General features: G+C 47.5%; 1 protein-coding gene across 1 annotated transcript; it reads right to left on the reverse strand.

Annotated features, from left to right (window-relative positions):
* Positions 1–27171, reverse strand: Gphr (Golgi pH regulator; the record flags this gene model as incomplete). Its single annotated transcript, XM_077706013.1, is given in 15 exon segments — positions 1–388; positions 7547–7605; positions 10589–10654; positions 10726–10815; positions 10938–11033; positions 14397–14489; positions 16637–16725; positions 18525–18619; positions 19840–19920; positions 21269–21389; positions 21472–21576; positions 22563–22669; positions 23575–23678; positions 26144–26203; positions 26655–27171. Coding segments are annotated over 15 exon segments (1371 nt in total). The 3' UTR covers positions 1–234.

Raw genomic sequence — 27171 nt, forward strand, 5'->3', positions numbered from 1 at the left:
TTTCATTAAATACCTTTATTTTCGCAAAGTTCTTTTTCCTTTATCGTCAGTCCATGTCAGTATCAGCTGATATGAGCCAGCTGGCAGACGGAGGGCACCGACGAGGGACATCACATGCCAAACCACCGGTGCACAACACTCGGCCGGGGTTCGCCAGCAGCAACAGGCTGCTGTTCACTGAAGCACACGATGAATTGAGGAGCGCCCTTGTGGGCCCATGGTCAAGGAAGCCACCTAGGAGATGGCAGTGGTGTCCCGCTCGGGGCCCTGCTTGTGAGCCAGGTAGAGGAAGCCGATGCTGGTCAGGGCGCTCACCAGGAAGATCACGTCGAACCACCGGTGGTAGAAGTTGAACTGCAGCTCACCCAGCACCTCCGTGATGATGGACCTGGGGGGGAGGAGGAGGAGGGCAGCAGGCGGGGGACACGTCACTCACACAAGGCACGTTCACACAGCTGCAGACACACACCACACAGGGTAACAACAACAACACGAGGTAGGAGGGTATGGATTTGGGCTAGTCGGTGTCAGTGATCCATAGCTTAGTATAGGACAGAAAAATAAGTACGACAGAGGGGCATAACAAGCACAAGTGCTTATGCTTGTTACATCTTTCTTACTGCTACGAGAGCTCACCTACAGAATAGCCTTTTTCACACATTTGGCTCCAGCTCCAAGCACCGCACCGTATGGCAGAGGTGTTTGCCTTCTGAGAATTAACAAAACTTGTTGCTGAGCTAGTTGGTAGATACTTGGTACATACTAGTTGGTACATACTAGTTGCTACACATCTAGTTTGCGCCACGTTTTCTTCTTTCTTCTGAGAAGGTAACTAAAAAATTTGAACCAGTTCCATGCCTGTGAAATCTGCGGAAACAGCGGAGCTGTCTTCGGCACACTGGGGGCCACCTCCTGTACAGGCGGGGCTCACTCACAACACCATTTGCGTCACAAAAAGATACGTACCCATGTTGAGAACAGCCATACAATTACAACAAGCAACATCATTCTACAAGTAGGCATGGATATGGCGAGGGCATAAATTTGTGAGAAATCTACCTAGTAAACGTAAGTGATGATGGCACATGGACCTCAATACTACACAATCTGTAAGTGTTCAGAATCTCCCATGTTTAAACTGTTATTTTTGCTAGACCAATTGAATCAATACATTTAAGCTCAAGGTGCTCGAATGCCAAAGTTGGGACTGAAAACTCAACACAAGTAATAAAAAGCAATTGCAAATTTAACCAAATAGTTTTGAATACGAATGTCCTTGTTTGGTGTGCACAAAGCTTCTTAAACCTAGCTACAGTCAGGACTCAACACAGCTGAGTGTCAGGTTAAATGATAGGTAAATGGTACAAAAATAAAAGGTTACGACAAGATGGCAAAGCTGTGTAACAAAAATCTGGCACACAGTGCCATAAAGAAACATGGACCCCTCAACATGCTTGTTTGAATAACTGCAATACTATCTGCAGTCACTGCAGTCCAGTCAAGTCACTGAAAAGAGGCCCTTGCTAGGAATGCTAGTCACTGCAGTCCAGTTCAGTCATCGAAAAGAGGCTTTTGCTAGGCATGCCACTGGCTGATGTGGCCTTACAGAACGATTACTCGCTAATGCTACTATACTCGCAAAAAACTCATTTTTGACTTATTTACACAGCTAGCGTTCCACTTCAGCTAACGTACACCAGGGTTAACACACACTTGTTTCGTGCTAGGTTTAAACGCGTTTGGCTTTTTTGCACAGCTCCAGCGTTGCGCCAGAAAACAAACCCATGAAAGCAAGCCCTGCGGTGAAGCTCTAAAGTTCATATGTCATGCGGTGCAGCCAACTTTTATTGCTTTATTGGCACTGGGTGGTCATTGGTAGGGTGCGCCTTCGTTCCTTCTTGGCTGCCAAAATTTTTGCTGCTGGGTCGGGATCATCTGGTGTGGGCATAGTCTGGGTCGCTAGGTCGGAGCGGTCGTCCATGTGCTCGCTCACCAACGCCTGTGCGGCTCCGTCGCCAGTGCCGTTGGCGTGACCTGGCACCCAGTCCACCCTCCCCTCCCCTCCATAGTGCCTGTACACCACAGTGCTGGCCATTTTGATGCCATGAACAAGCATGCCAGCCAGCCCTGGAGGTGCAGCCAAGGCGTTGTATAGCCTCTCTAGTGTCCGTGTTGACGACCACCCTCTACCCTGTCTGCCTCAGTCCCCGACGGGTCTCTTCCCGAACCTCATTTACTGCGCACAGCATGGCGGACTGTAATTTTACCTGGGCTGAGTTGGTGCTCATACTTGTGGATCTGCCTGCAGCTGCCAATTGGGGAAATCGCAGCCAGCCTGGTTTTGTGTGACTGCTGACCGCTTTCATGTTCTGGTGACATGCTCTATGGTATTGTGGCATGGTGCATGTTCATGTCCACGTTTTGTTCGCGTGTGGATGTGCGTGACCATGTTGATTTTTATGAACTGCACAAAAGCAAACCAACATGTGTCAGTATTTATTTTTGCATTCTACTAATCGTCTTTTTCAGCAAATACTAGTATGTTCGGGTCATTAACCCTCTTTATTTATTTTTAATTGGCTGTAAACCTGCCATAGCTTTGCTGGAGCGGGTGTTGTTGCCCAGTTTATTTTTTGTTATTCTTGAGTCGGGGGGAACACTTTGGAAAAAGAATTGGAAGAATTGGAGTTCCAAGTAGAAGCCAGGAACGCAGAGTCCCAGGTTCTGTCAGTACAAGCAGCTGCTGCTTTACGCTCGGCTTCATGATCCTGCTGATGGCACTTTTTGGAGGGGGGTTTTAAAATTTGAGTAGCACACTGAGCCACGGTTCTAATAGGCATGGCAGTCTGCGGACTGCGGACTGCGGCAGTCTGCGGACTGCCCAGAACGTGATCCAGCACTCGATTCTCTCGTGTATTCCCACAGAGCCTCTAGTACGAGGGCAGCCCTTGGACTGCCTGCGAATTATCCAGGACTGGTTATTCGAAGATACCCAGCGATGATGGCGACCAGGGACACGACACCATAGTGAGCTGTTCCCCATGCACGATGGAAGTGTGCCAAACAGTGGACCACATGCTATGGGAGTGTCCTGACTAGGGTTGCCACCGGCCCGACTGGTTTTTTAGAAAGCGGGCCGGTGGCTGGTTTGTACTTAACACCGGCCTTCATTGGCCAGTTTTTTGGCCATCGCGCCACGATTATGTCTTTTTCGTGCTTTATAAGCGTCAATTCAGCAACTATGATGATAATAATGTGTTAACAATCTGCGCAAAGACAGGCGAGCAGAGAAAGTGCTCAGGTGAGCACGCTCCTTGCTATGGAGGGGGACGAAGCGAAGGGGAGGAATGCCACCACCGCGGAGAGGTGGTGCCATGTGTTCACTTTGAAAATGTCTCTATGCTTTCAGACGCCACTGCACGAGGTTGGGTCTTGAAGGGCATTACCGTAAAGGGCAAAAAACAAACAAACATGGCGCCCTTATTTTTTCAACACAAATTCAACCTTCTTATACCCCCCCCCCCCCCCCCCCCCTTCCTTCTTCTGAGAGGTGCATTTTTTTTTGTTTGTTTGTTTTCAGGCAAAGGTGGCAACTCTTGTCCTGGCTACCAGGACTTCCATGACAAATACTTTCCGCCCCACATTGCCACCCTGCAACAATGGACCACCCCCAACAACAACACCTGCGACACACTGCTCTCCCTCAGGGCACTTGCAAATGAAGTGGGCATTGATTGCCGCATGTGATTATGCATGTGTGCGCGAATGTGCAGCATATGCAGTCTAGACATACATAACAATGTCCAAGCCAGGAAATCCAATAATTATAACCGGTAATCGTTATAACCAGGTTGCAAAAAAAAAAGACGAAACAGAGCTTAATCCGTTTCATTCGCATGCAAGCAAGGTCATGCTACTACTTATTTGCAGAAAAGAAGCCATAGTCGGTGGTCAGCTTTGTTTTCTGCACGCGAAGCTGGTGCACATCTTTTTTAAGAGCACCTATAGGTGCTTCACCTAGCTGAGCGAAAGGCTCTTGGCAGAAATGAAGTCCCTGAGGGACTGAATTATGCATTGAGCCTCCTGGGAAGACACTACCTGTGTAGAGCGCACAGCCGTGTCGTCAGGGTCGTCACTGTCACCACTGTCCGCAGCACGTATCCGCACAACAATCGCCTCTTCAGTGAGGAACTACAACATTTCCAAAATATTGGCTACAGTGCACTGTACATTGGCCCTGACGTCCCATCCGCGGAAAAATGAAGGCAGTTGAGGGGGCACCCAGTCCAATTTAAAGTGGTGCGCACGTGACATGCGAGCAACCAGCGCGAGCTCGCATGCGGACGCGGGAATGATGCCAAAGCGGCGGCACTGGGAGGGGGGTTTCGGAAGGAAAACTGCTCTCCTCCTCTCGCTTTCTCGCGAGCGGCGCAGTCGACTCCTTTTCTGAGGGGTGGAAGGAAAGTGAGGAGCATCTCAGCTTGCGGTGCACGACGTTGTCGCCGAGAGCTGGCCGCAGCTCACGTTTTCGGCGCACAGTTTAAACCGGATTCAATCGTTATATCCGATATTGTGAAACTGGGGCACTGTAATAAGCGGTTTATTTTACCATAAAAAGCATACAAAAGTGAACGGTGCTTTAGTTGGTTGTCGTTATATTTGATATATTGTTATAAACGGTACCATTATAAGTGGGCTCGATTCAAAACATGCACTGAACATTTTTGTCTTTGCTCTGTATTTTCCTTTTTGTTGTTGTTGTGCTCATAGGTTGTACATCGTGTTTCGTGCTTGAATTTGAACCATTTGTATCAGGGTGCAGCCCTTTGGCGGCCATCTCTGGGCTGAGCCACGTAGTCGTCGTAATTGAGTGAACGATGGCAAGACCGAATAGTGAAAGAAAGCAAACAAGGAGAGTGTCGCGAAGACCGAATAGTGAAAGAAAGCAAAGGAAGAGAGTGTTGCGAAATTGTGAGGGGAGGGCGGTTCGCCGTGGCAGCGCGAGCGCTCTCCGAAAGTGTGAGGTGGGGGAGGGGAGGGGGCAGTATGTTGTAAGGAGGAGGGTGTCGCGAAATTGTGAGGGGAGGGCGGTTAGCTGTGGCAGTGCGAGCGCTCTCCGAAAGTGTGCGGTGGGGGAGGGGAGGGGGCAGTATGTTGTAAGGAGGAGGGTGTCGCGAAATTGTGAGGGGAGGGCGGTTAGCTGTGGCAGTGCGAGCGCTCTCCGAAAGTGTGCGGTGGGGGAGGGGAGGGGGCAGTATGTTGTAAGGAGGAGGGTGTCGCGAAATTGTGAGGGGAGGGCGGTTCGCCGTGGCAGCGCGAGCGCTCTCCGAAAGTGTGCGATGGGGGAGGGGAGGGGGCAGTATGTTGTAAGGAGGAGGGTGTCGCGAAATTGTGAGGGGAGGGCGGTTCGCCGTGGCAGCGCGTGCGCTCTCCGAAAGTGTGCGGTGGGGGAGGGGAGGGGGCAGTATGTTGTAAGGAGGAGGGTGTCGCGAAATTGTGAGGGGAGGGCGGTTCGCCGTGGCAGCGCGAGCGCTCTCCGAAAGTGTGCGATGGGGGAGGGGAGGGGGCAGTATGTTGTAAGGAGGAGGGTGTCGCGAAATTGTGAGGGGAGGGCGGTTCGCCGTGGCAGCGCGTGCGCTCTCCGAAAGTGTGCGGTGGGGGAGGGGAGGGGGCAGTATGTTGTAAGGAGGAGGGTGTCGCGAAATTGTGAGGGGAGGGCGGTTCGCCGTGGCAGCGCGTGCGCTCTCCGAAAGTGTGCGGTGGGGGAGGGGAGGGGGCAGTATGTTGTAAGGAGGAGGGTGTCGCGAAATTGTGAGGGGAGGGCGGTTCGCCGTGGCAGCGCGAGCGCTCTCCGAAAGTGTGCGGTGGGGGAGGGGAGGGGGCAGTATGTTGTAAGGAGGAGGGTGTCGCGAAATTGTGAGGGGAGGGCGGTTCGCCGTGGCAGCGCGAGCGCTCTCCGAAAGTGTGCGATGGGGGAGGGGAGGGGGCAGTATGTTGTAAGGAGGAGGGTGTCGCGAAATTGTGAGGGGAGGGCGGTTCGCCGTGGCAGCGCGTGCGCTCTCCGAAAGTGTGCGGTGGGGGAGGGGAGGGGCAGTATGCTGTGCCTGCACGAGACGCTCGCCTGCGCGACGCTGGTGAAAACGTGAGGGGGGTGTGCGCGTGACGATAGTGTGCGTTCCCTGCCTAGGATGCAGGTCGCGGTCCCATCCCGAGACGCACTTCGCATCGCCGACGCAGAGGCTTATCATCGCTGCCATCGAGAGAGCCCACGAGTGAGTGCTGCCTCAGCGCACTGCTGCTGCGCCCAAATATCGCGTTAGGGAATATCGTAATTGCCAGCCAATTTTTAGGGGCAAAGCTCCTCAAGTCATGGGTCTGTCCATCCCTTGTGTCTCGTGGTACGTGACTGCCACATGCTTTCGGAGATGTCGCAAAGTGGGCCGCGTTGCACGCGCAAGAACCGGCTGCAACCGGCAGCGCAAACTCGGCACCGGGAGCGCGAGCTTGTCTGTGTACGCCAACGGAGGCGCGAGCGCACGTGCACTGCGAGGGGGAGATCACGCCATGAACGCAGGCAGTCGTTCTCGGAGATCGAACGAGACGCAAGGACCTTTGCTCGTTTCCTCTCGTCTTGTTCGGGCACAAGTTCGCCCTAAATAAAAGTTCTTTCTTTACCGTTGTGTCCCATCCTACGTGACAAATTGTGGTGGAGGTGCGGGGTAGTCCTCGATGGCGCGGGGTCTTTCACCAGGTCTGGGCCTGGGAGCATTGACTCCGAAAATAAAAGTTGATTTGTACAATGTACGCACACAGTCTTACGTCTTTCTTAATGATGTAATGGGCGAACTTTCACGGGAGAGTTACGGTTACCGATGATCTCCCCCTTTTGAGCTTCGCCCCACTTATCATCATTCATTCCGTGGATATGGCGTGATTTTTTTGTATTCCTGTCTTTTTTAATTGTTATTATGTATTGAATTTTGCATTATCACTCTTTTCAAGCATACCGTGCGTACTTATTTGCGTTTACAGTTTGAACATTCCTGTTTCGCTTTGTTTTATTTCTGTACCCTTCCTTTTTATTGCACTAATACAATACGTGTGCTACGCAACCCCCTATGTAATACCCCCTCACGGGTGCCTTTAGTTGTGAAATAAATAAATAAATAGACTGCACGGACATGTGTCTATGCACATTTTCTTTTTTCCCTTCTCAACCCCTTTCTCCTATTAGGTCAAAGAGCCATCCTACTATAAATAAAAAAACTTAATTCATTATTCATTGCTTTATTATTTGGAAATTTCAAATATTCAAGGACTACAAATACTTCAAACGGGAAAACTGCACTGTGAATATAATGAAATAGCAAGCACTATTCACAAAGTATTCGAAGTTTTTAATATTCACGAGTGCCAAGTTTAAGCTTCACAGCAGCTTCACAGCCCGAGAACTTATTCACAGTTCAAAAAATTCCTTGCAACACCCTGGCCATAAATGTGCCCCAACGACAGAAAAGAAAAAAGAAATAAAAGAGAAAACACTCACCGATACTCAGCAGGCATATTCATCCTTATCAGCAGCACAGAGGACACAAAGTACATCCCCTGCAAAGAAACCATACAATAACAAGGGAAATACTTCAGTCATTGTGATCTCGGACACTTTTTAATGCTCCAACCACAAGAGGCCAAAGGTGCTACTTCTTCATGCTGGTTGTTAGGACAAACTACGTTCCGAAATTTCAATCAAGTCTTGGGTGATTTCGGCAATTTGCTTTCTAGATTAAAATTTCCCCTTCGTTCCTCAAAGTGCTATAACAGTGATTGTGCAAAACTGAGCTCTACCCTCCCTGGCACAATACAGTTCTTGTTATGTCAACGGCTCTACAAGATGCCTGCCCTGACTTGCCTTTCACACTGTCTGCTAGTCCACCTTATCTATACTTTGCAGGAAACCAGCACAGTTTTAACCTATTAGCTGGGGGGGTTGGTGTAGGGATTGCACTAAAACTACCGTATTTTCCGGTCTGTAAGTCGCACTTTTGTATAAGTTGCAACCCCTCAAAACGAGTTAAAAAAAAAAAACTACATAAGTCGCACTGGTGTATAAGACGCACCGGTGTACAAAATGCACTTGTTAATCAGGTAAACTCATAGAGGATCAGTTCATTAGGAAATGCGGCAAAAGTACATGGTTGCAGCAGCGCCACCTCTGAACACATCCCCCAGTAAGCAATGATAGGCACGTGCATCTACCATCCAAAGTCTAGACAGAACTAACATCTCAAAAATGGTTTATTGATACACACAGATGGCATGTACTTACAGACGGCATTAGGCAAAACCATCAAAGCCTTCTTCCTCTGACTCGCTAACAAATAATTCATTCACTTAGACAATAGAGCTGTGTCTCCGTGATCTGACATTACGCAGCACACAGGCACTTTTTCGAGCGCGGACCACGTGCGGCCGCCACGTACCGGATTTATTCCACACGTAAGTTGCACTAGTGGATAAGGCGCACCAACGAAAATTTCAGAAAAAAACTGCGACTTATACACCGAAAATTTACGGTAGTTCACAAACTGTCCATACAACATATGCCTGGGTCGTGTGGACATACAATGCGAGTGCCTGCCAGGTTCTTTGAAGCAATCTGCTTCCTTATCACCATAGCCATCACTGGTACAGCGATTGCAACACCTGGCAACTCCTGGAGAGTGGAAGCAAATATCAGAAGCACGAGTCGTATTTAGAAAAGTCAAATTTCGCCATGTTACAAAGACTCTGAGAAAGCCTATGGTACATCGTGACACCTGAAAACCACTCCATGATATTGCTTGAAATTTCACGCCTAAAACAGGTAATACTAAGTGCTGTTCGAATCACTTTTTGAAATGTGAAGATGAGGTCATAAACCTCACTACGAAGCACACTGTAATGGCTCTGTCTCCTATGTACAACAAAATGGATGTGTACAAAATCCACTGTTGTAAGAACCTTTACACCAAACTGCACAAACTTTGCTTCCAGAAAGCAGCACCTTGTGTTACAGCCATGGCATTAACCCTTTGAGGGTTGAATTTTTTTGAAAAAAACTTTCCCTGGTGGTCAAATTAGTTTATTGCGGATTTGGAATGTACAAAATGTCTAAAGTCTAGATTAAATGGTAAAAAATTATCAGTAACAGTATTTTGGGGTCAGCATCACTTAGAACTGAAAATTGTTCAATAGTATTTCAGAGTGTGGTATTCCTTGAAACACGGGCCTACGCACAGTGCCTTATCACATCTGCATGCATAAAGCGCGTGTCCGAAAATGAGCTGTCTTCTTCTGAAGAAAGACTGTCTTCCGATTCAGACTCGGTGAAAGGAGCAAACTCAGAGTCAGAAGGGTCAGCGCGGTCGGTGTCATCAGAATGGGCAGTTCGTTGGGCGATATCACCGCTTTGCCGTGCATCTGAAGAACTCGAAGGCAACTCAGTAAACGAGGAGAGCGAGAATAACTCGTGCGCGCCAGTGATAAACAAGCTAATAGCAGCGCCAATATAGATAGAAATCAACTCCCGCCGCCCCCCGAATGGAGTCTCTGATTAGGTTACTTCAGTTCCAAGCAAGGAGGGCAAGAATACCTAGTGAGCGTGGGTAATAAACAAGATAAGAGCAGCGCCAATATAGATCAAAATCAACTTCCGCCGCCCCTGATAGCGAGCGTCGATCAAGTTTCGCGTGCCTCCGATGCGATCACGTGGCAAAACTGAAACCACGAAACGCGTTGACACGTACAGACGCCGTAACGCGGCGAAGCCAGAGAGTTCTGTTTTTCACCGCAAAAGAGTAGCACAATCAAATTTCAAACACTTCTTGTAAGTCCCAGGAGGTGGCAGCACCTCCCAGGGAGCATGCATCGTTAATATGGCACGAAATTTCAAACGCATGCTCGAAATCGTACCCGTACGGCAAAGACCTTGCGGGACGGAAAACCGCCGCAGTACATGTACGACAAAAACCCTCAAAGGGTTAAGTGACTGGCTGTCCAATCTGTTTCGCAGCAATGTTATTGCTTAACACATCAAGCAGGGCTCTACAGCCACTTGGGTGAATGCTTCATTTGCTTCTCCCATGGCCCTCTTGCAAGTAAGCTCTTTCTTGCCTAGGTGTACATTGCACGATGGCAGCTGTGTACTAAATGGGGGTCTCACAGGAGGTGTCATCATCATCATCACCTTGAAAAATGGCGTCTTTTATACCAGCTATTGCCATTGCCTCTGAAATAGAATGATGCTGCAACACGGGGAAAAAGGCATCAATGATATTTCCATAATGCCTGTTTCCGAGGTGTTTTAAGACACAAGCAGAAAATTTTGCGGATTCCCAAATAAAATGCACAGTGAAACCTGTACTGGAGGAAAACTTTGCTGAGCAGGCACAAATTGCAGAAAGCATTTGCTTTGTGAAGGAAATCTTTGTGCATCAACCCCTGTACACCTGACTCAGGAAAGCAAATACTCGGCTGCTGCTGAAAACTGTGCAGGGCTTGGTTTGCACTACACTGAGTCGCGAAAAGGGGCAAATAGCGGGGCACTTGCCATCACTTGAGCCAAAGCCAGGACAATGATGTTGGACGACTTGCTGCTTGAGATGGCGTAGAAGAACTGCGAGGAAGGATGACACCCCGTGGAGAGTTCCGCAACTGAAGGGAAAAAAAGGAAGGAGGGCGGCCTACCTTGGTGAGCGTTATGAGAAGGCCTCGTATGGACGTAACCACAATGATGCCCACCAGAATAAAGGAGATGTGCTGGGACCAAAACTTCACCTAAAAAAAGAAAAAGAAAAAAGAACACACATCAGAAAAAGTATCCACCAGCCTGCTTGCAGCTGGGCCTCGTTTTTTGGTGGCCCACTGCATACTTTCACACTGGAAAGACCGCCACTCACGTCGACATCGAATCCCATGTAGTGCACAGCAATCTGCATTCCCCTCGTCACAGGGTCCACTTTCCCGACACGGTCGAACACGATGTTGATCGTGCACTGCAAAACAGGGGCACAATGATGCGATAAGTGCAGGCTTCCCCCACAAAGATGCCACCCAGGCACCTCCTTGTCAGGGCCCACTAAAATGTCACACATTTCCCAAGGAGACATACCTAATAGGTAACAGGGCTGTTTGAAACAACACATGCACGACTTTTCTAATGGTAGCAGGAGGGCAGGATTCTCAGGGTATGATATAAAGGAAAGAAAGATGCTTGCACAAGAAAGGCGGGCACCCGTGAATGAAATAAGTACAAAAGTAGAAACTGAGGTTTAAAAAAGGATTTCAGTCATGCTGTCCTTCCACTTACAGCCCATGGTTGAAAGCCAGCCCTGTTTAGCAGCATTATTCTTTGATAACTTGGAACCTGCCAGCCAATGTCTGCACTGTGTTTAGGTTTGTTGCTTTTCCTAGACAGGACCCACTACAGTAAAGCCTTGTTAAAAGAGACACTCAAGGGACCCGGGAAGCATGACTCTTGTAACCAAGAATTTCAAGAACAGGGCGGATTCGAACATGACCACTTTGTTATGCATTAGCATCAAAGCATATTCAGACAGGACGACAAGAAAATTCTCACTACGGCTTAAGAAAGCCATTCATAGTAGCTTTAGGGACTGCAGATTGTATTAGTTTCCTTCCCAACTTTTGTAGGTAAAGCACTTAATAAACTTTGCAAGCGTTCCTGTTCTCACAATAATGCTAAAGTGCTCTTAGAGAATTGTCGGCCTTAACTGCCGACACTTTCTGTCCTACAATACCCTCGTCATCCTACTCCTCTGGTTCATCCTCTAGGGCACCATTTACTTGCGTGAGGATCACATGATCTGTAGGCTCTTCGAACACCCAAGGTCCACAGCTGCACACACACTCCTCTAAAGTTTCTGGAGCCTCTGCAGTCTCTTGGATGCAGGCCCAAGCTTCATCTTCAGGCAAGTTTTCCACAAGGTCCTTCATATAAGGTCTCCCTTTCCTCGTTTCTCTTCTAAATAGTGAAACATTTACTCTAGGGACCCAAAAAAGTTGCCCTTAGTAACAGAGTGTCTATTGTAATCACGACTCTTGTATGCAATGTTGCTAACATGGTGAAAATAGGAAAACCAACCAAACCATTTTCAAATGTATCTTATAACCAAGTGTCTCTTGTAATAGTGTCTCTTATAACGAGGCTCAACTGTACACGCAGAATCCCACATTGGTCAAGCAGTGGTCTTACATGACATAAGCCTGACACTGGTTGTAGTGCACCTTAGCTTCAGCCTCAAAAAACCAGACATGCATTCAGCTGGCCTTGCCACGTTTTCAGTTCATGTGTCACCAAATTACTGGGAACAGCAATGGCTACTGTATCTGCACAAAAGGTTTAGCTTCGCCATTGTTTGCCATGCAATTATAATACACTGCTGATTCAACTTCGTACTTGAAGTAAAACACTCTTGAGCACCAGTCATCCAAGGATGGTCTGGGGCCTTCGTCTTATGACCAAGCCCCCCATCAGACCACGGTTCATAATGCCCAACCTGCTTGCATGTGTGCATATGCCAGAGTGCCCCCCCTGCTTTGATACCTTTTGCTCCATTAACCGTGCAGCTTGACAAGTTCAGTAAAATGTGACAGCGGGCTGTCCCAATGCGTAACCTTTGAATGCCCTGCATGACAACTGGACTCAAGTCAGGCTATCACAACTGCACTTGCAGTGAGCACACTAAGCACACAAGCTTTCTCTGAGGCCACGAATTCTCAAGGCTTTCATCACAGTGAGTGGACAAGTTGGTGCTTATGTGGCGCCCGCCTTGCTTTATAGCAGCAACCCAAATATGAGCAGTTACCCTTTTTAGGGGCAAAGCCCCTTAGGAACTCGGGCTATCAGCGTCTCATGTCGCCGTCGTCTCATGTCGTCGTAGTATCATGTAGTCCCGGCACTAAAACACTGGGACACTCGTTTTCTAACGCCTCGTGCTAGAACGCTTTGCGCTTCAAAGACACGGCACTTTTACAACAAAGCTATATACCTCTACCCCCCAATGGTTTCATCTCTGCGGGGAAAAATGCCAAGGCGGCAATAATACACTTATACACTGCATGCTTCGCCTCTCCCCAGGTTTCACGTTAGTGGAGATGGCGCGGGATTTTTATTTTTTTGCATGCCTGCACCTGGGGCATACAATTTAACAGCAACTAGGCAATAAATCTCCACTCTCACTAAAACGCTGTCCTAACATCTGCGAAGGAAAGTATGACGTCCATCTAAATGTAGCCGTAAGAATACGAACGAAAGCTGTACAGCTTTCTCACAAATTTCGCAGCTGAGGAAAAATTCGTCCTGTCCCAGGTTTCGAACCCGGGACCACCACTTAGCCGAAGCAGTAGCTCTACCAACTGAGCTAACCAGGAGGCTAGCCATTTGTAGCGCGAGAGCAAATTGATCAACAACTCAAAGTGATGGACAGGTGTTAATCGACCAGATTTAGGGGAAATCCCCAAGGTGGAGTAAGTTTCTGCGAAGGAAAGTTTGACACCCACCTCAGTGCAGCTGTATGGCTACAAAGGAAAGCTATACAGCTTTCTCAGAAACTTCGCAGTTGAGGAAAAATTTGTCCTGGCCCAGGATTCGAACCCGGGACCACTGCTTAACCGGAGCAGTCGCTCTACCAACTGAGCTACCAGGATGCTAGCCGTTTGTAGCTCGAGAGCGAATTGATCAACAACTCGAACATCTGCAGCTTCTTCTGACGTGTGGTCACCATGTACCAGATCGGTCAATTCATGCTGATTATCCCAGGCGTACAACGCCAACCACCCCCGAATCGGTTGAAGAAGAGTACGTAAGCAGTCTGTATGCTGGATAATCCTCTCACTGAACACTTTTGCTGAAAAACGTTTGTTTAGACAGTACATGGAATCGTCTGTAGGTCTGAAGTGCAGTAAAACTTGACCATGGTCACAAGAAACCGATCAAATCTGCGTTCCAAATGACGCCTTTTAACTGCGTGGCTTGCTGGAAAGCACCTTCACATGAAAAAGGCAAAAGCCATTATTGGTTGTCAGGTTTTTGTATCGATCCTCTCTCAATGAAGAGCACACCGAACCAACCGAGTTGAGCATGGGTCCATTTCCTATCCCCAAATGTAATTCAGTACAAAATAGAACAATGCACTGCATTCCCACATGGCCTAAAAGGATTCTTTATGATCGTAAGGAGAAGCCAAGTGTGTTGGTAATGCAAGAGATCTGAGAGCGCATGACGGGCTGGACTGATCACCAGGCATGCACCACACTAATGAAGTTCGGAAATGTTCGCTGGCAGCACACTATGAAATGGGTGCTGGCAAGCGATGGAAAGGAGGTGCCGCACTCACAATAAATATCTTCCATATGCAGTACAGGGAGAAGAAGTAGCCAATGAAGTTGAAGTACTTCCCCTTGAAGGTGTGGGACCACTCTATCCGCTCCTGAAAGAAAACAACACAGCTCCGTAAGGTGCCACTCTCTCTTACTGGCCGCCCCCGAAAGAGCTGAGACCCCATCCATCACATGTGAGCACATAGAAAATGTCCTTAAAAAACGCAGAAAATTTAACATTTAGTCAATTTCTTATTTAGGTACAATAAATGCATTGTGAGCTCAGCTACAAGCCAATATAGCTACAGTCGAATCCCGCTACAACGAAATTGATGGGACGTGCGAAAAATTTCGTTGAAGCGAAAATTCGTTGAGGCGAAATCTGCCCCAACACACCACGGAAAGGCCAGAAAAATAGCCCCGTTCGTTTCCGCAACATTGGCAGCATAATACAATGTTTAGAAAAAGGAGTGACGCGCAAGAACTCATGTTTATTTGGATAACAAACATACCAATGGTTATCCGTTTTTTCACCACCCAAAGAACGCGTTACGGAGGGGGGTGAAGATATGCAGGCGCAAAACGTATCGCTGTACAAGGCGTGCCCACCGAGCTGATTACTTGCAGATAACTGCTAGGCCGTCGGAAGCCCCCCTCTCGCTTGTGGCAGGAGCAGTGCCATTATCTTATCCTCCGATAGGGCACGGCAGCTACTGACCTTGGCAGGCGAGACGCGCGCGCTTGCATTTAACATGACCGCGCGCCCGCGACTAAGGATGACTAGGCTTCAAGACCAAACACGCAAACATGATTTTTGCTCTTGGCTATGAAGAATGGTAGAAGGAAAACGGCAAGGACAGCTGCTCACAACGCATACATGACGGCACCGCGCCAGCAGCGGAGCACATTCATGCAATTTCAACTGGATACGGATTGGCTGTAGCTGGCTCCGCCTTGGCGAAGCTGGCCTGCGCCTCGTGTAAAGACGGCCAGCCACATCGTTATCACCATCAAGCAATGGCGTGCGCCTATGAGTTATTTTTTGTTTTGTTTTGGGTGGCGGTGTGGGCGCAACGCGCATGTTTTCGGTGAAACTAAGCGTCCTGAATGTATAAAAAGTTACAGATAGCTGGCGCTATGCTTATTTTATTGTAAAATAATTGTTCGAACCCAGCCCAAATCATCTAAAATTTCGTTGAAGCGAAAGCAAGCCAGACAAATGGTTCGTTGTGGCGAGGACTTTGTTGCATTGACTTCTATGGCTAGCTGACGGGGAATTGGAAATATTTCGTTGAAGCGGAAATTTCGTTGAAGCGGCGTTCGTTGTAGCGGGGTTCGACTGTATATCTGACCAGAAGGAACTTTGCAGACTGGGTAAAAGGTTGATTCAGATTCAGATTATGGTGTTTAACATGCTGAAGCTACCCCTGGGCTTTGAGGCGCGCTGTAGTAAAGGGTTCTGGATTAATTTTGACCAACTGGGGATCTTTCATCATCATCATGTCTGTCTATGCCCACTGCAGGGCAAAGGCCTCTCCCATAGATCTCCAATTACCCCGGTCCTGTGCTAACGGCAACCAATTTATCCCCGCAAACTTCTTGATCTCATCTGCCCATCTAACTTTCTGCCGCCCTCTGCCACGTTTGACTTCTCCAGGAATCCACTCTGTTGCCCTTAATGACCAACGCTTATCTTGCCTTTGCATTACATGCCCTGCTCACGCCCATTTCTTCTTCTTAATTTCTACTGTCCTTATTTCTACAATATGTCCTTAACATGCGTTTGTTACCTGACCCACTCCACTCTCTTCTTGTCCCTTAATGTTACACCTATCATCTTCCGTTCCACTGCACACTGAGTTGTCCTCAATTTAAGTGGAACCCTCTTAGTGGGCCTCCAAGTTTCTGCCCTGTAGGTGAGTATTGGTAAGATGCCACTATCATACACTTTCTTCTTCAGGGGCAACGGTAGGCTGCCATTCATTATCTGAGAACGCCTCTCGAATGCACTTTAACGTGCGCCGAAACTTTCATGCATGGGCGTATGCACTTTTCACTTCCATCTGAAAAGCAGCCACCATAGCTGGGATTGAACTCACGTCTTTGGTCTCAGAAGCATGATGCCTTAGCCACTCAGCCACCATGGTGGGTCGCACAAGGCAGTCTTAAGGCTATGCGTAGAGTACCGTTAGCTAGCTGCCTTGATGAGAATCTTTTTTTTTTTAATATCCTAGTTGAGCATCTATTAAGCACCCACCAGCATGTTGTGGAGTTCCACAGTTTCCAGGAAGAGCTGGCGGCTGAACTCCTCCAGGGCTTCCACGCTCTGCTTCAGCTGGCCAATGTCTGCAATCGATGGGCAACACCCCCTCACACTACCGTTCCCAGAGCCCCAGAACTCTGCCTGGCAGGCTGATGACGCTGCACCATTTTCACTTAAAGGGGCCACGCAGACAAAACACAAGTTTGGTTCACTCCAAAGATTGCCTCGCTAGAATCATACTGACACCACTTTTAATGCAAACTTCACTAAAATAGGCTAAATGATTAGAAAAACAGGGAATGGCCATGCGACCCACTAGCTCATTTCCCGCAACAGAACCTATGATGCCATATGCCCAGCTGTGCGATTGGCTGAGGCCTGCGAAAGCAAACGCAAATCAGGCAGGGCTTATAAGCTTGCCGAGTGAGCTATTTGTGCTTAAATGCAATGCATATTCATTTTTACAGCAGTAAAAACGGTGCGGTAAACAATGAAAGTTACGAAAATACACGTAAGCATAGAAGTACCGATGCGCACTGCTGTTGGTACTGGGCGTACTATGTTTGTTTTAGCTGCACAGCACTCCGCCAGTTTAGAGTTGTCTTACACAATTTGGCCGGTTGGCATAAGCGACGTTGTCTTAGGTGACCCTGTTCATCGAGGATACCCCATGTTTTACGAAACGATTAATTTCTACAGTAACAAAAACAAACCAGGTGCAAATACGGTCAAAAACAAGGCAACGGCGGACAACGATCCGTGGCCAAGCATGGTAGCACCACCTGGCAAGGCTGCAGAGCCGAATGACGCAGTGGAAGTTTGTTTGAAAATGCGCACTTATGACTTTATGGCCGACGTCACGAAAACACACGATTTGGCGGGAGAATCAAAATTTTAACCTAAATTGATTAATTTCTCAGTGAATACGGCATCATCTGCTGCCGGACGAGCACTAGGGGCACTGTAAAACACGAAATCTTTTGAATAAAACAAACTTGTATTATGTCTTAATGGCCCATTAAAAGATGATCAATAGCTTTCCCGGCAATAACAATAAAGCAAATGCTTGAAAATGTACAGTAATAGTGCCTGACAGTTTTTGTTGGCCGCACACTTCTTATTTTTTAAAGAGACACACACTGCTGCTCGAGAGCATTACAAGACGCATGGCTTTCAAACTCTGGGTGGTAGTCATGGTTGCACCTATGGCTGAGTCCTTTGCTTTGGTATGCGATTGCGTCTAAAGATGTACACACAGCTACGGTCACTCCTTGATGTCAGTGATATGAATGCCTGCCCCCAGTAAAAATGCAAGAATAATACTGCAGACACTAAAGCAACCAAGACCGCCGCCGCTTGTGCTGATCATTTTGCACCCTCGTTCCCAAAAACATGCTCATTTTTCTCAGAACTTGTCAGCCACAAAATCAGTGATGACAGCATCGCTAATCGTTACTGGCAGTATAAATGATCACCAACAACACAAAGCAGTGCATTGCACGTTTTCAGATCCATATATGTGTAGAATGTGGTCCTGCCTTAGTATCTGCTGCATGCCACTGAACCCCGCTGCGCATTTCAGAAACCACTTCACACGCCAGAGCCAGCAGAACGGAGTGCCAAGGAAGCAAAGCCTTTCCACTGATGAATGCTCACAGTATCCCTCGTGTTCTTCCACCCTGCTCTGACCATGCAGGAGGCAGAAGAGACCAAACCCTCCAGAAGACAGTTCTCTCAAGACTTGGAGCAAACAAAGTACTGTGGCAGCACCACACCACAGCTGTCTCGGCTCAATGGCATTGACTGACAATGAACAGACCCCCAAGGACAAGGGGACCCAAGGGCAGGCCTTTCAGTGAAGCGAGGAAATAGTGAGGCCCACCTTCGGTGCCCGGCAGAGAGGTGACACTCTGCAGCATGCCCCAGATGCCCTTGCGGCTGGACACCGACTGCTTCTCCCGTTGGGCAATGGCCATCCTGTCAACAGCAGCAGAACAGCCATACCTATCTCGGCAAAACTGGGCACCACTCACACTCACACATAAAGGTATATTTTTCCTCGTGCACCCCCTCACACTCATGCTCCCGCTCACCACTCGCCGTGACCACTCGCACTCACGCTCACCGCTTGCCGTCGCCACCCGCACTCACTGCGCTCGCGCTCACCACTTGTCTCCCCTCGCATGCGTGTGTGTGCAGCAGACCCTCCATGAAACCAAACAGTATTAGTACATTACGGCGTCAGAGGACCACCCAAATCATATTTCTAAATCAACACACCACTAGAAAAATTAATTCTAGGGTGCCCCATAGCAGGAGCTCAGTGACGACATATTTCCGAAGCTAAAAGCTATCCCGCAATTAACAACCATCACAGCGAGTGGCTCTTGCGACGAGTAGGCAACAGCGAGTACAAGCGCAATAGTAGCACTCACCACGGTAAGTCCCGCAAATGGCGCGAGTAGCACGAGTGCACTCGCAGGTGGTGAGCGGGGCTCCCCGCGAGTTGCTCTCACACTCCCGAGTGGTGAGTGGCGCTCGCACTCACGAGTGGTGAGCAGGGCTCACTGCGCATGGGGCTCACACCCACTCGCACTCACACTCGCCAGTCCAAAACGATGGCGAGGCTCACTCACCACTCACTCATGAGTGGGGAGTGGGGGGTGTGTGAGTGCACTCGTGAGTGGGCCTGCCGACCTATAAGCACAACAACCACTCGGGCTCAAGGGAGAGAAGCCTCCAGAGTGAATGAAGACCGTTGAAACAACCAATCACTGTCCTCCAGAGGAAAGCGCTGGCCTAACAGCATGCAGTTTCCTTAAACCAGCCGCCACAACGACTGTTCAAAACTATCAGTACTCTAACATGCAAGATGGAGTTTAAGGCACTGAGGAATGTAGTGGAGGTCTACGGATTGATTGGAACCACTTGGGGTTCCTTTAGCATGCACTGAAATTTTGCCATGTGGGCATTAGCCCCACAAAAGCGCCACAAGAACAGCTGCTGCCGCGGGAATCAAACAAAAGATGCTCAAAACTTTGGCTGAGACTACTGCTAATGGCAGTCATGTACCCACACACCACATCCCGACAACATTTATCCGCAGGCACCATCCACGTCTCAGTCAGACACGGTAAATGACGAGAAAGCGTGTTGCCAGGGAAACACAGCCGAATAGGTTGCCAAAGAGGACTCACCGTTTCTTCTTCATTATGATCACGTCAAGAGTCTGGAGCAGCTTCTTCTCCATGTTTTGCACATCAGTGGCTGTGACCACCCTGCGAGGGAACAAACAGCTGCATTTCAGCCAGGCTGCCAGCATGCCGTCATTACTACAGTAAAACCTCGGTACAAGAGACACCCAACGGACCCAGGAAACACGTCTCTTGTAACCAAGGTCTCTTGTATGCATTGTTGATAACATGGCGAACATTAGAAGACCAACCAAATCGCTTTCATTTAAATGTCTCTTATAGCCAAGTGTCTCTTGTAACAGCATCTCTTGTAACGAGGTTTTACTGTATTAACAACCAGTCTGGGACTAGGCTTTACCAATTTTTACCAGGCGCATATACAAAGGCGACCTATGATGTTGGTTGATTTGCACCTTTCTACGCAATTTACTCCACACGACTTCATGCCACCTTTCCTTTTTGCTCCACCCACCACAGTTACGTTTCAATGAGTACATTATGTACTGCAGCACACGGTGGCTCAGAGAGAGAGAGAGAGAGAACTGATAGAAAGACTAAGATGAGTGCCCCATTCATGCTTCATAGCACAAAATGCCTCACTTTACAGGCAGAAGGAGAGTGAAAAAGATGACATGGTGGTGCTTTAGTGTAAGTGCAGCTAGCATTCAGTAAAGCGAAAAGCTATAAAGGAATCATTAGGGGCTTCAACACAATTCTCTGGGGTTTAAAAGCCAGGACCGGTGGCCCTGAACCCCTGAGGAAGCCATCAGTGATGCGAATGGTGGCAGACCATTCTCATGCTTGGACAACCTACCACCACAAAAACCTCAACACCAAGCCAACGATCATTGCAATTACTGGATACCTCAAGAATTGCAAAACAACCTCAACATTAGTGACACCGTGCCCAGTACAAGCTTAGTGCGCTTCAATTGACTGCCATGTACACTCCGGCATAGACAACCAACTTGACTACCAGTGTACGTGCTTCAAACCAGCCCTACCACTTCCAGCAACCAAGCAGGTAAGCTTAGTGAAGGCATCATGAGCAGGCACCAGCTTAGAGAGGGCAATGATAAAAAACCTGCCATTCCCCAACTTACGCTAGGCATGTAGAAAATTACTGAAAACCCTCGTTATATCGAAGGCCTCGTGACAGGAATCTGACTATGTTACAAGAGGTACTTTGTTAAAAGTGAGAATGATATGCTCTTCGCACACTGCAGTGGGGACCGTGAAAAATTCTAGCAAAGCTGGAATTCCAATGAAGCAATTTCGTGATAACGAGAGTTTACTGTACTGCTAAATTATTTCCAGATATGCTTGAACTCATGGACCTCCACGGAAGGTTGGGAGGTGAGCTGCACTCTAGTGGGTGCGACATCACCCTTGGGGTGTAAACAAAAAGGGCCTGGGCAAAGCCAGAGCTCACCTCATGAAGTAGGCCATGGAGGTGTACGGGTAGTTGACCGCACCAAACCCCGACAGCACGGCCATGAGGGTGACGCCCACCACGCCCACCCGGCTGATCACCTGCTCCATCGACAGGATGCCTGGCAAGGAGGGGAGGAGCAGGGGAGCACACTGTGGCCACCCCACTACTACTGCAGCAGGCACAGCACACCACACACCCACCGTGCTTGGGGCTCAGGATGGGGAAGGGGTCCCCGATCTTCCAGAAGAGGTACACAAACACCAGCCACGCTCCCAGGGCAAGCGGCTTCACCAGCCTCGTCTGCACTGTAACAGGCACCCACGCGAGACACTCTCCTTCACTATCTCACCTACAACAGGAGGCGCATCAGGGGCCAATGCTAAAGAATAGGAAGAAGAAGAAGCCGCCTTCTCACGACTTATATACAGAAGGAAACAGCAAGAAATGCAGAAAGATTAAGAACAGTGCATAAGGTAGTACAGCTTGTTGGCACAGCACATCATGCCACGTGCTTTTACATTCCTTGTGTGGTTGTTCACACTCTTTTTGATGCCTGAAAATCACTGAAGCTAAATTTTAAGACACAGGATCTTACGGACTTCCCAATGAAATGCCCACATTCAAAGTCCCTCTGCAGTTTCTCACAGGCTTAATGCTTTCTCAATTATACGAAGTTCCCAGTTCAATTAAAAATGGTTCATGGGTTCTGGTGACTTCATAAAGATACGGTTCAACTGTACAGACAAAGTTTAGTTTTCTAGGCAGTTTTTCGTGCTCCAGGATGACTTTTCATTCGGCTCCCCAAACCAGTGTGCTTGACACTTAGCAAGCTCAGGTCCTTAGCAGTACACCCACCCCTGTATGCACCCCACAGGTCAGCCTGGACTTGCCTCCAAACAACACCACCTAAACAGCCAGAGATGAGGCGGCAGGGCCTGGAAGGGCTGCTAGGCCCTATGTGTCATGATTTCTACCAACAACCTCAACAATGGTCCCACGTAGGCTGGTTGAAATTTCCCACCAGCTAATCTATACGCCAAGACTGAGAAGAACGATTGCCTAATAAATTATACCGCTGCAAGGCCTGTACAGCCAATTTAGGCCACTGTTTTTTTGCTACAGACTGTTCCAGCACAAAGGAAACACTGCCACTATTATGACCTTGTTCACTGTCATTTTCCCATAAAGAAAATTTGTTGAAAGAACATAAGCAGCAGTCGGAGCTTGCGTTTTCTCAGTGCTAAGGATTTTTGGCGTACAGCATGCAGTAAGCCAGGGAAGGCGTACTCACCGAACCGAGTGTTGCTGATTATAAGGTAGCCAATGTAGAAAGGGAGCAGCACTATCAGCATAAATAAAATGGCATACAATCCAATCTTCCAGTGCAGGTATCGTGAACTGAAAGAGAAAGCATACTGAATAAAGGAAAGCGCATCAGAACATGTGCAACGTAGGCAAAGTCGGCCTGCTTTTACCTAATCTGCCCCGTGTGTATTGAAAGGGGATCATGACGTCCTATTACTGGGTGATGCACTGCTAATGAAGACAGGGTATCTGGTCTTCCCCAAGATGGTTTCGCAACCCTCCTTCATGCAAGGAGCACCCACCTCTGCCTTTTAGTGAGTTCAAAAGGACCTAGAATGGGGCTAGTTGGTGATGTTTCATATTGAATTGCGCTACGTATACAAAGACAAATGGGACGCTAAGAGGACTGGGACGAGGCGCAAGAGGAGCAGAAGTTAAGAGCAGGAATCCTCCCTGAGGAGCTTTTCACACCTTCTTAAGTGAGGTCATGATGATGACGATGATGATGCATCATTAATGCATATGTATAAATAAAATACTATACATAAACACCAATAATTGTCACCACTGCCAGCAGTCTTTGTCAATGACACCAATGATGGCGATAATGAGGATCATAACACGTATGCAATGCATGCACAAATTTTTACTCGAAGTAAGACATACATGATAATGTGTGATAACATCTACAGACGAGATAGCAACGCCTCCACAACCGCAAATTAAGCACAGGATTTTTCGCAGCACTATGCTACACTAAAGCCAGTAAAATAAGCTATCACTCTGCTTAATAACAGACAAAGCTTGACTACACGCACTGAAGGCATAAAGATGGATTGCCACGCTTAAAGTAATATCTTTTCTTGAGTATCTTTGGAAAATCAGGCACTGCCACGCGGATTAGGAAAGCATGATGCCGAGCCGAGTAGTGCTCTAGCGGCCAAAAGAATACAAGTGCAAACTGTTCCGTGTGGCCAGTGTCCCAATGAACAGCTCACCTGGAGTCGAGGAAGCCCAGGATTTCGAAGATAATCAGCTCAAACATGGTGCATGACAAGGAGAAGGTGATGGAGAAGAGCAGCTGCACTGATAGATGATGCACCTGCAGAAGAGCAAATCAGCAATGAAGACAGCACGGCAGTAGCAGCCCCCTTGCTCTAATTAGCGAACAGGTGCCATAGTACAGTCAACTTCTTTACAAGTGGGCCGAGCTGTAGCAGCCACGTCAACCTGTCCTGCCTTAGTATTTCTGGCATTCTCCAAAGAGTCAGAAATGCATACCAATGAGCTCCTACTCACAGTTTGCCATTGAGTGCTGTCAGAAGTACACCTGCAGCGCCTTTCATGCAATCAAACTCTCCTTAACACTCCATTAAATAACATAAACAACTGAAACAGTATGCCGAGATGGTTGCTTTTGAAGATGCAAGCCTTCTGCACATGATGGCCCTCTCCACTATTACATCTAACAGCCACAGTTTTTAATTGGAGAGCAAGAACTGCAAACAGTGTGGAAGTCTTTTGCATTCAAAGAGACTCAATAAATGTTTGATGATAACTTTTATGCATTTTATTATTCATAAAAGCTTGGCAGACTTTAGTGTCACTTATTTTTTTTTAATTTCTTGAACTATGGTGATTAGTTCCAGCTAACTAAAATGTATAACAAGTAAGCAAAGTTAAACGAAAAAGAACTTTGCCAGACATTCTGCAGGTTCTGAATGGCCTGAAGGGACACTAATGTGGAAAGCCAAATCAGTCTACACTGTGGCCTCCCCAGTGCTAAATCTACAAATATACCACTTGCGGCAGCAGGAGTTGTTTGCTAGCACACAAAATGCAGAGAGAGTGCAAAATGGGTATTGCCACACTCTACATTTTTCTTGTCACACTATGATTTCTGACGTCATAAATGGGGAACGGTGAAAATGAATTGGATGCACTTTTGTCCAAGCATTTTTCATAAAAAAACCATGAGGCAGAGACATGTGAATGCAAAAATAAACGTGCGGGAACTTGCGTTCAGCACCAGTTCTTGAACGGACACAAACTTAACCCAATACTCATTGTAAAACAGACTGTCTCGTTACGACAAACAGACCACTTTATTTAAGTTTTCATTTTGGACATGTCTTGCCTAGTAGAAGCACATCCAAATTATTTATGCAGGTGAATGAGAGGAGCATCTCCCTTTTTACTCCGAATGTCTATATACACTACAACCACAGGCAAAAGTCCCGAGATTATTAGTGGAATCAGCTCTACAACACTTTTCCCCGCCGCTGTAATAATCGCCGCGATGGCCAATTGTGCGGGTATTTTCTACACGTTGTTACCCCCGAAAGCACCACGCAGAATCAGCCTTCTCGTGGGCAAGCTCTCAGCTAGCTTGGATATGAGGATATGCTAACCATGAGAAAACTTTTTTTCATAAAAATAACAGTACAAGAGAGAACATCAAAAGGCATATCTAATACTTTTCTGATAACACTTCGTTAGCTGGAACCAGCGCATCGATATCTTCGTCTTGTCTCTTTACAGCCACATTTTTGCCTTTTTTCAACTCCGGAATGACCACAATGCGATAGAAAGAGGATACTTGACCATCGATTTATGCTAATATAGACACATTCACTCCAAGCAGCATGCACGCAGCAAGCAGCATACATGATGCACTCTGCACCCGTCGTGGTGGCTTAGTGGCTAAGGCATTGTGCTGCTGAGCGCAACGATGGAGCTTCAATCCCGAATGTGGCAGCCGCTTTTCTGTGAAACAAGAAACAAAAACGGTCGTGCTGTAGTGTGTTACTTCGAGTTGTGTTACCTTGCCCAATTTTTCGGAAAATGCTGTATTCTAAAAGTACTCTCGAAAACAACATGCACGGCCATCACTCTCTGCTGGGTTCATTTGCACTTGGGTCTTTTATAATGCACATATTGTGTTCATAACCGAACACCCTCTCTAGCGGTGCTTTTTGCCTGTCAAGCACAAGGTGTACTTGTTAGAAAATAATGTTTACGTGCAGCACATCGTTTGCCTCAAAACGCTGCAAGAGTTCTAGTTAGATCCAGTAAGGAGTTCTAGCTAGCTCTAGTTAGGAGTTCTAGTCAGCTAGAACACACACCCTTTTCAGCCCACCTTGAATGCGGCTTCTCAACAACTTATTTCTATCGTTTGGGAAAATTTGGGCTTGAACTGTTCAGTGCTGCGAAAGCTTGATAAAGTACCAAGCAAATATATAATCCACCCAGACCAACGCTGCAAAAATGGGACGCCTAGTCACCTACTTCAAACACTTGGTAGAGTAAAGCCAGAGTTTCTGCAGTTAGTAACTACACCAAGTGTTTCGTCAAAACACAACAAATGCAGAGGTACTGAGGTGAAAGGACACATCTAATAACAACGTGCTCATGACATAACAGGTTTTCGTGGCGTGAATACTTAGTTGCGACAATCAATGTGTACGCTTTTTTGGGCCAAAGCATTATTTTGGCACTCGACACTTCACCAATTTCTTGAGTGTTCATACTGTACTACGCCAAAAAGAAATCTGGATCATTACTTGCCTCATAGTCCTTGAAAAGCTTCTTCATAAAGAATACCCATCCACCCGCAAAGAACAATACCTGAAACAGAGGCCATTACTGAGGACAAACAGGGATGTATGTCGCCGCTGCTGATTTACAGCCGACATTCATGGCAGCGACATATTTAAGTCTAACTAAACAAAGGCGGCACATTTACATCAGAGGGTGCGTTACACTTTCTTCTACGCTGCTAAATTCAAGTAGCATTAAAAGCAACTATAGAAGTATGTTTTTCTCACACGCATTGGGACAATTCTTTAAGCAGAAACGCGCTACCTTAACAAATGCAAGTTACATAATAAACATCAACTACATTTTAAAGAAATGCGGAAAATTGGCTGGTTATCTGAATGAATTTAATTGGAAACTAGCCCACTGAAAGCAAGTCTTGAAATTATAAAACACAGTGCACAATAGCATTTCTCTTCCCTTCGATCCTTGTCTGTCACAAATCTCCGAAAACACATGTACACATCAGAGGCTTTCGTACTTGCGACACGGTCACAACGAGAAAATCTGTTAGAAGAGGCATGGCTGGCATGGCTCTGTTTTCACTTCACACAGCTTTCCAACGGAACTGGCGAATATTTCCTTCAAAAGAACAAGTGTTCATCCGAACTTGACAACCACATTTTGTGAACGGTCAGGTTCATGACCACGACAGTGAGCGCAGAACAGGATGATGCAGTGGGCAAGTGGAGAATGGTGAGTTTTCTTGGTTTTCTCTACGGTCAACGTCGGTACGGCACAGGGTACGGTGAGCACACAGATCAGGGAGTCCGCCACAACCTCCTCTTAACTTGAAAATGCCTTCCCGCTGCCACCGATTTCAGCCACTTTAACTGACTTTAACCATCTCTATGCTTTAACTTTGATGGCGCCCGCCTATTAAGAGCAGCGCCACATCCCTAGGTTTTAGAATTGTACGCGGTCGCGTAGCGGAGCTACTAAACTTTTCGTAAAGTTTCTTTTTGGAGAAAAGGGACTGTATGAAGCGTATGAAGGGA

This window comes from Haemaphysalis longicornis, unplaced genomic scaffold (genome assembly GCF_048455015.1).
Source record: "Haemaphysalis longicornis isolate Haplotype H1 unplaced genomic scaffold, Haemaphysalis longicornis Haplotype H1 scaffold_4, whole genome shotgun sequence".
Lineage (NCBI taxonomy): Eukaryota > Metazoa > Arthropoda > Arachnida > Ixodida > Ixodidae > Haemaphysalis > Haemaphysalis longicornis.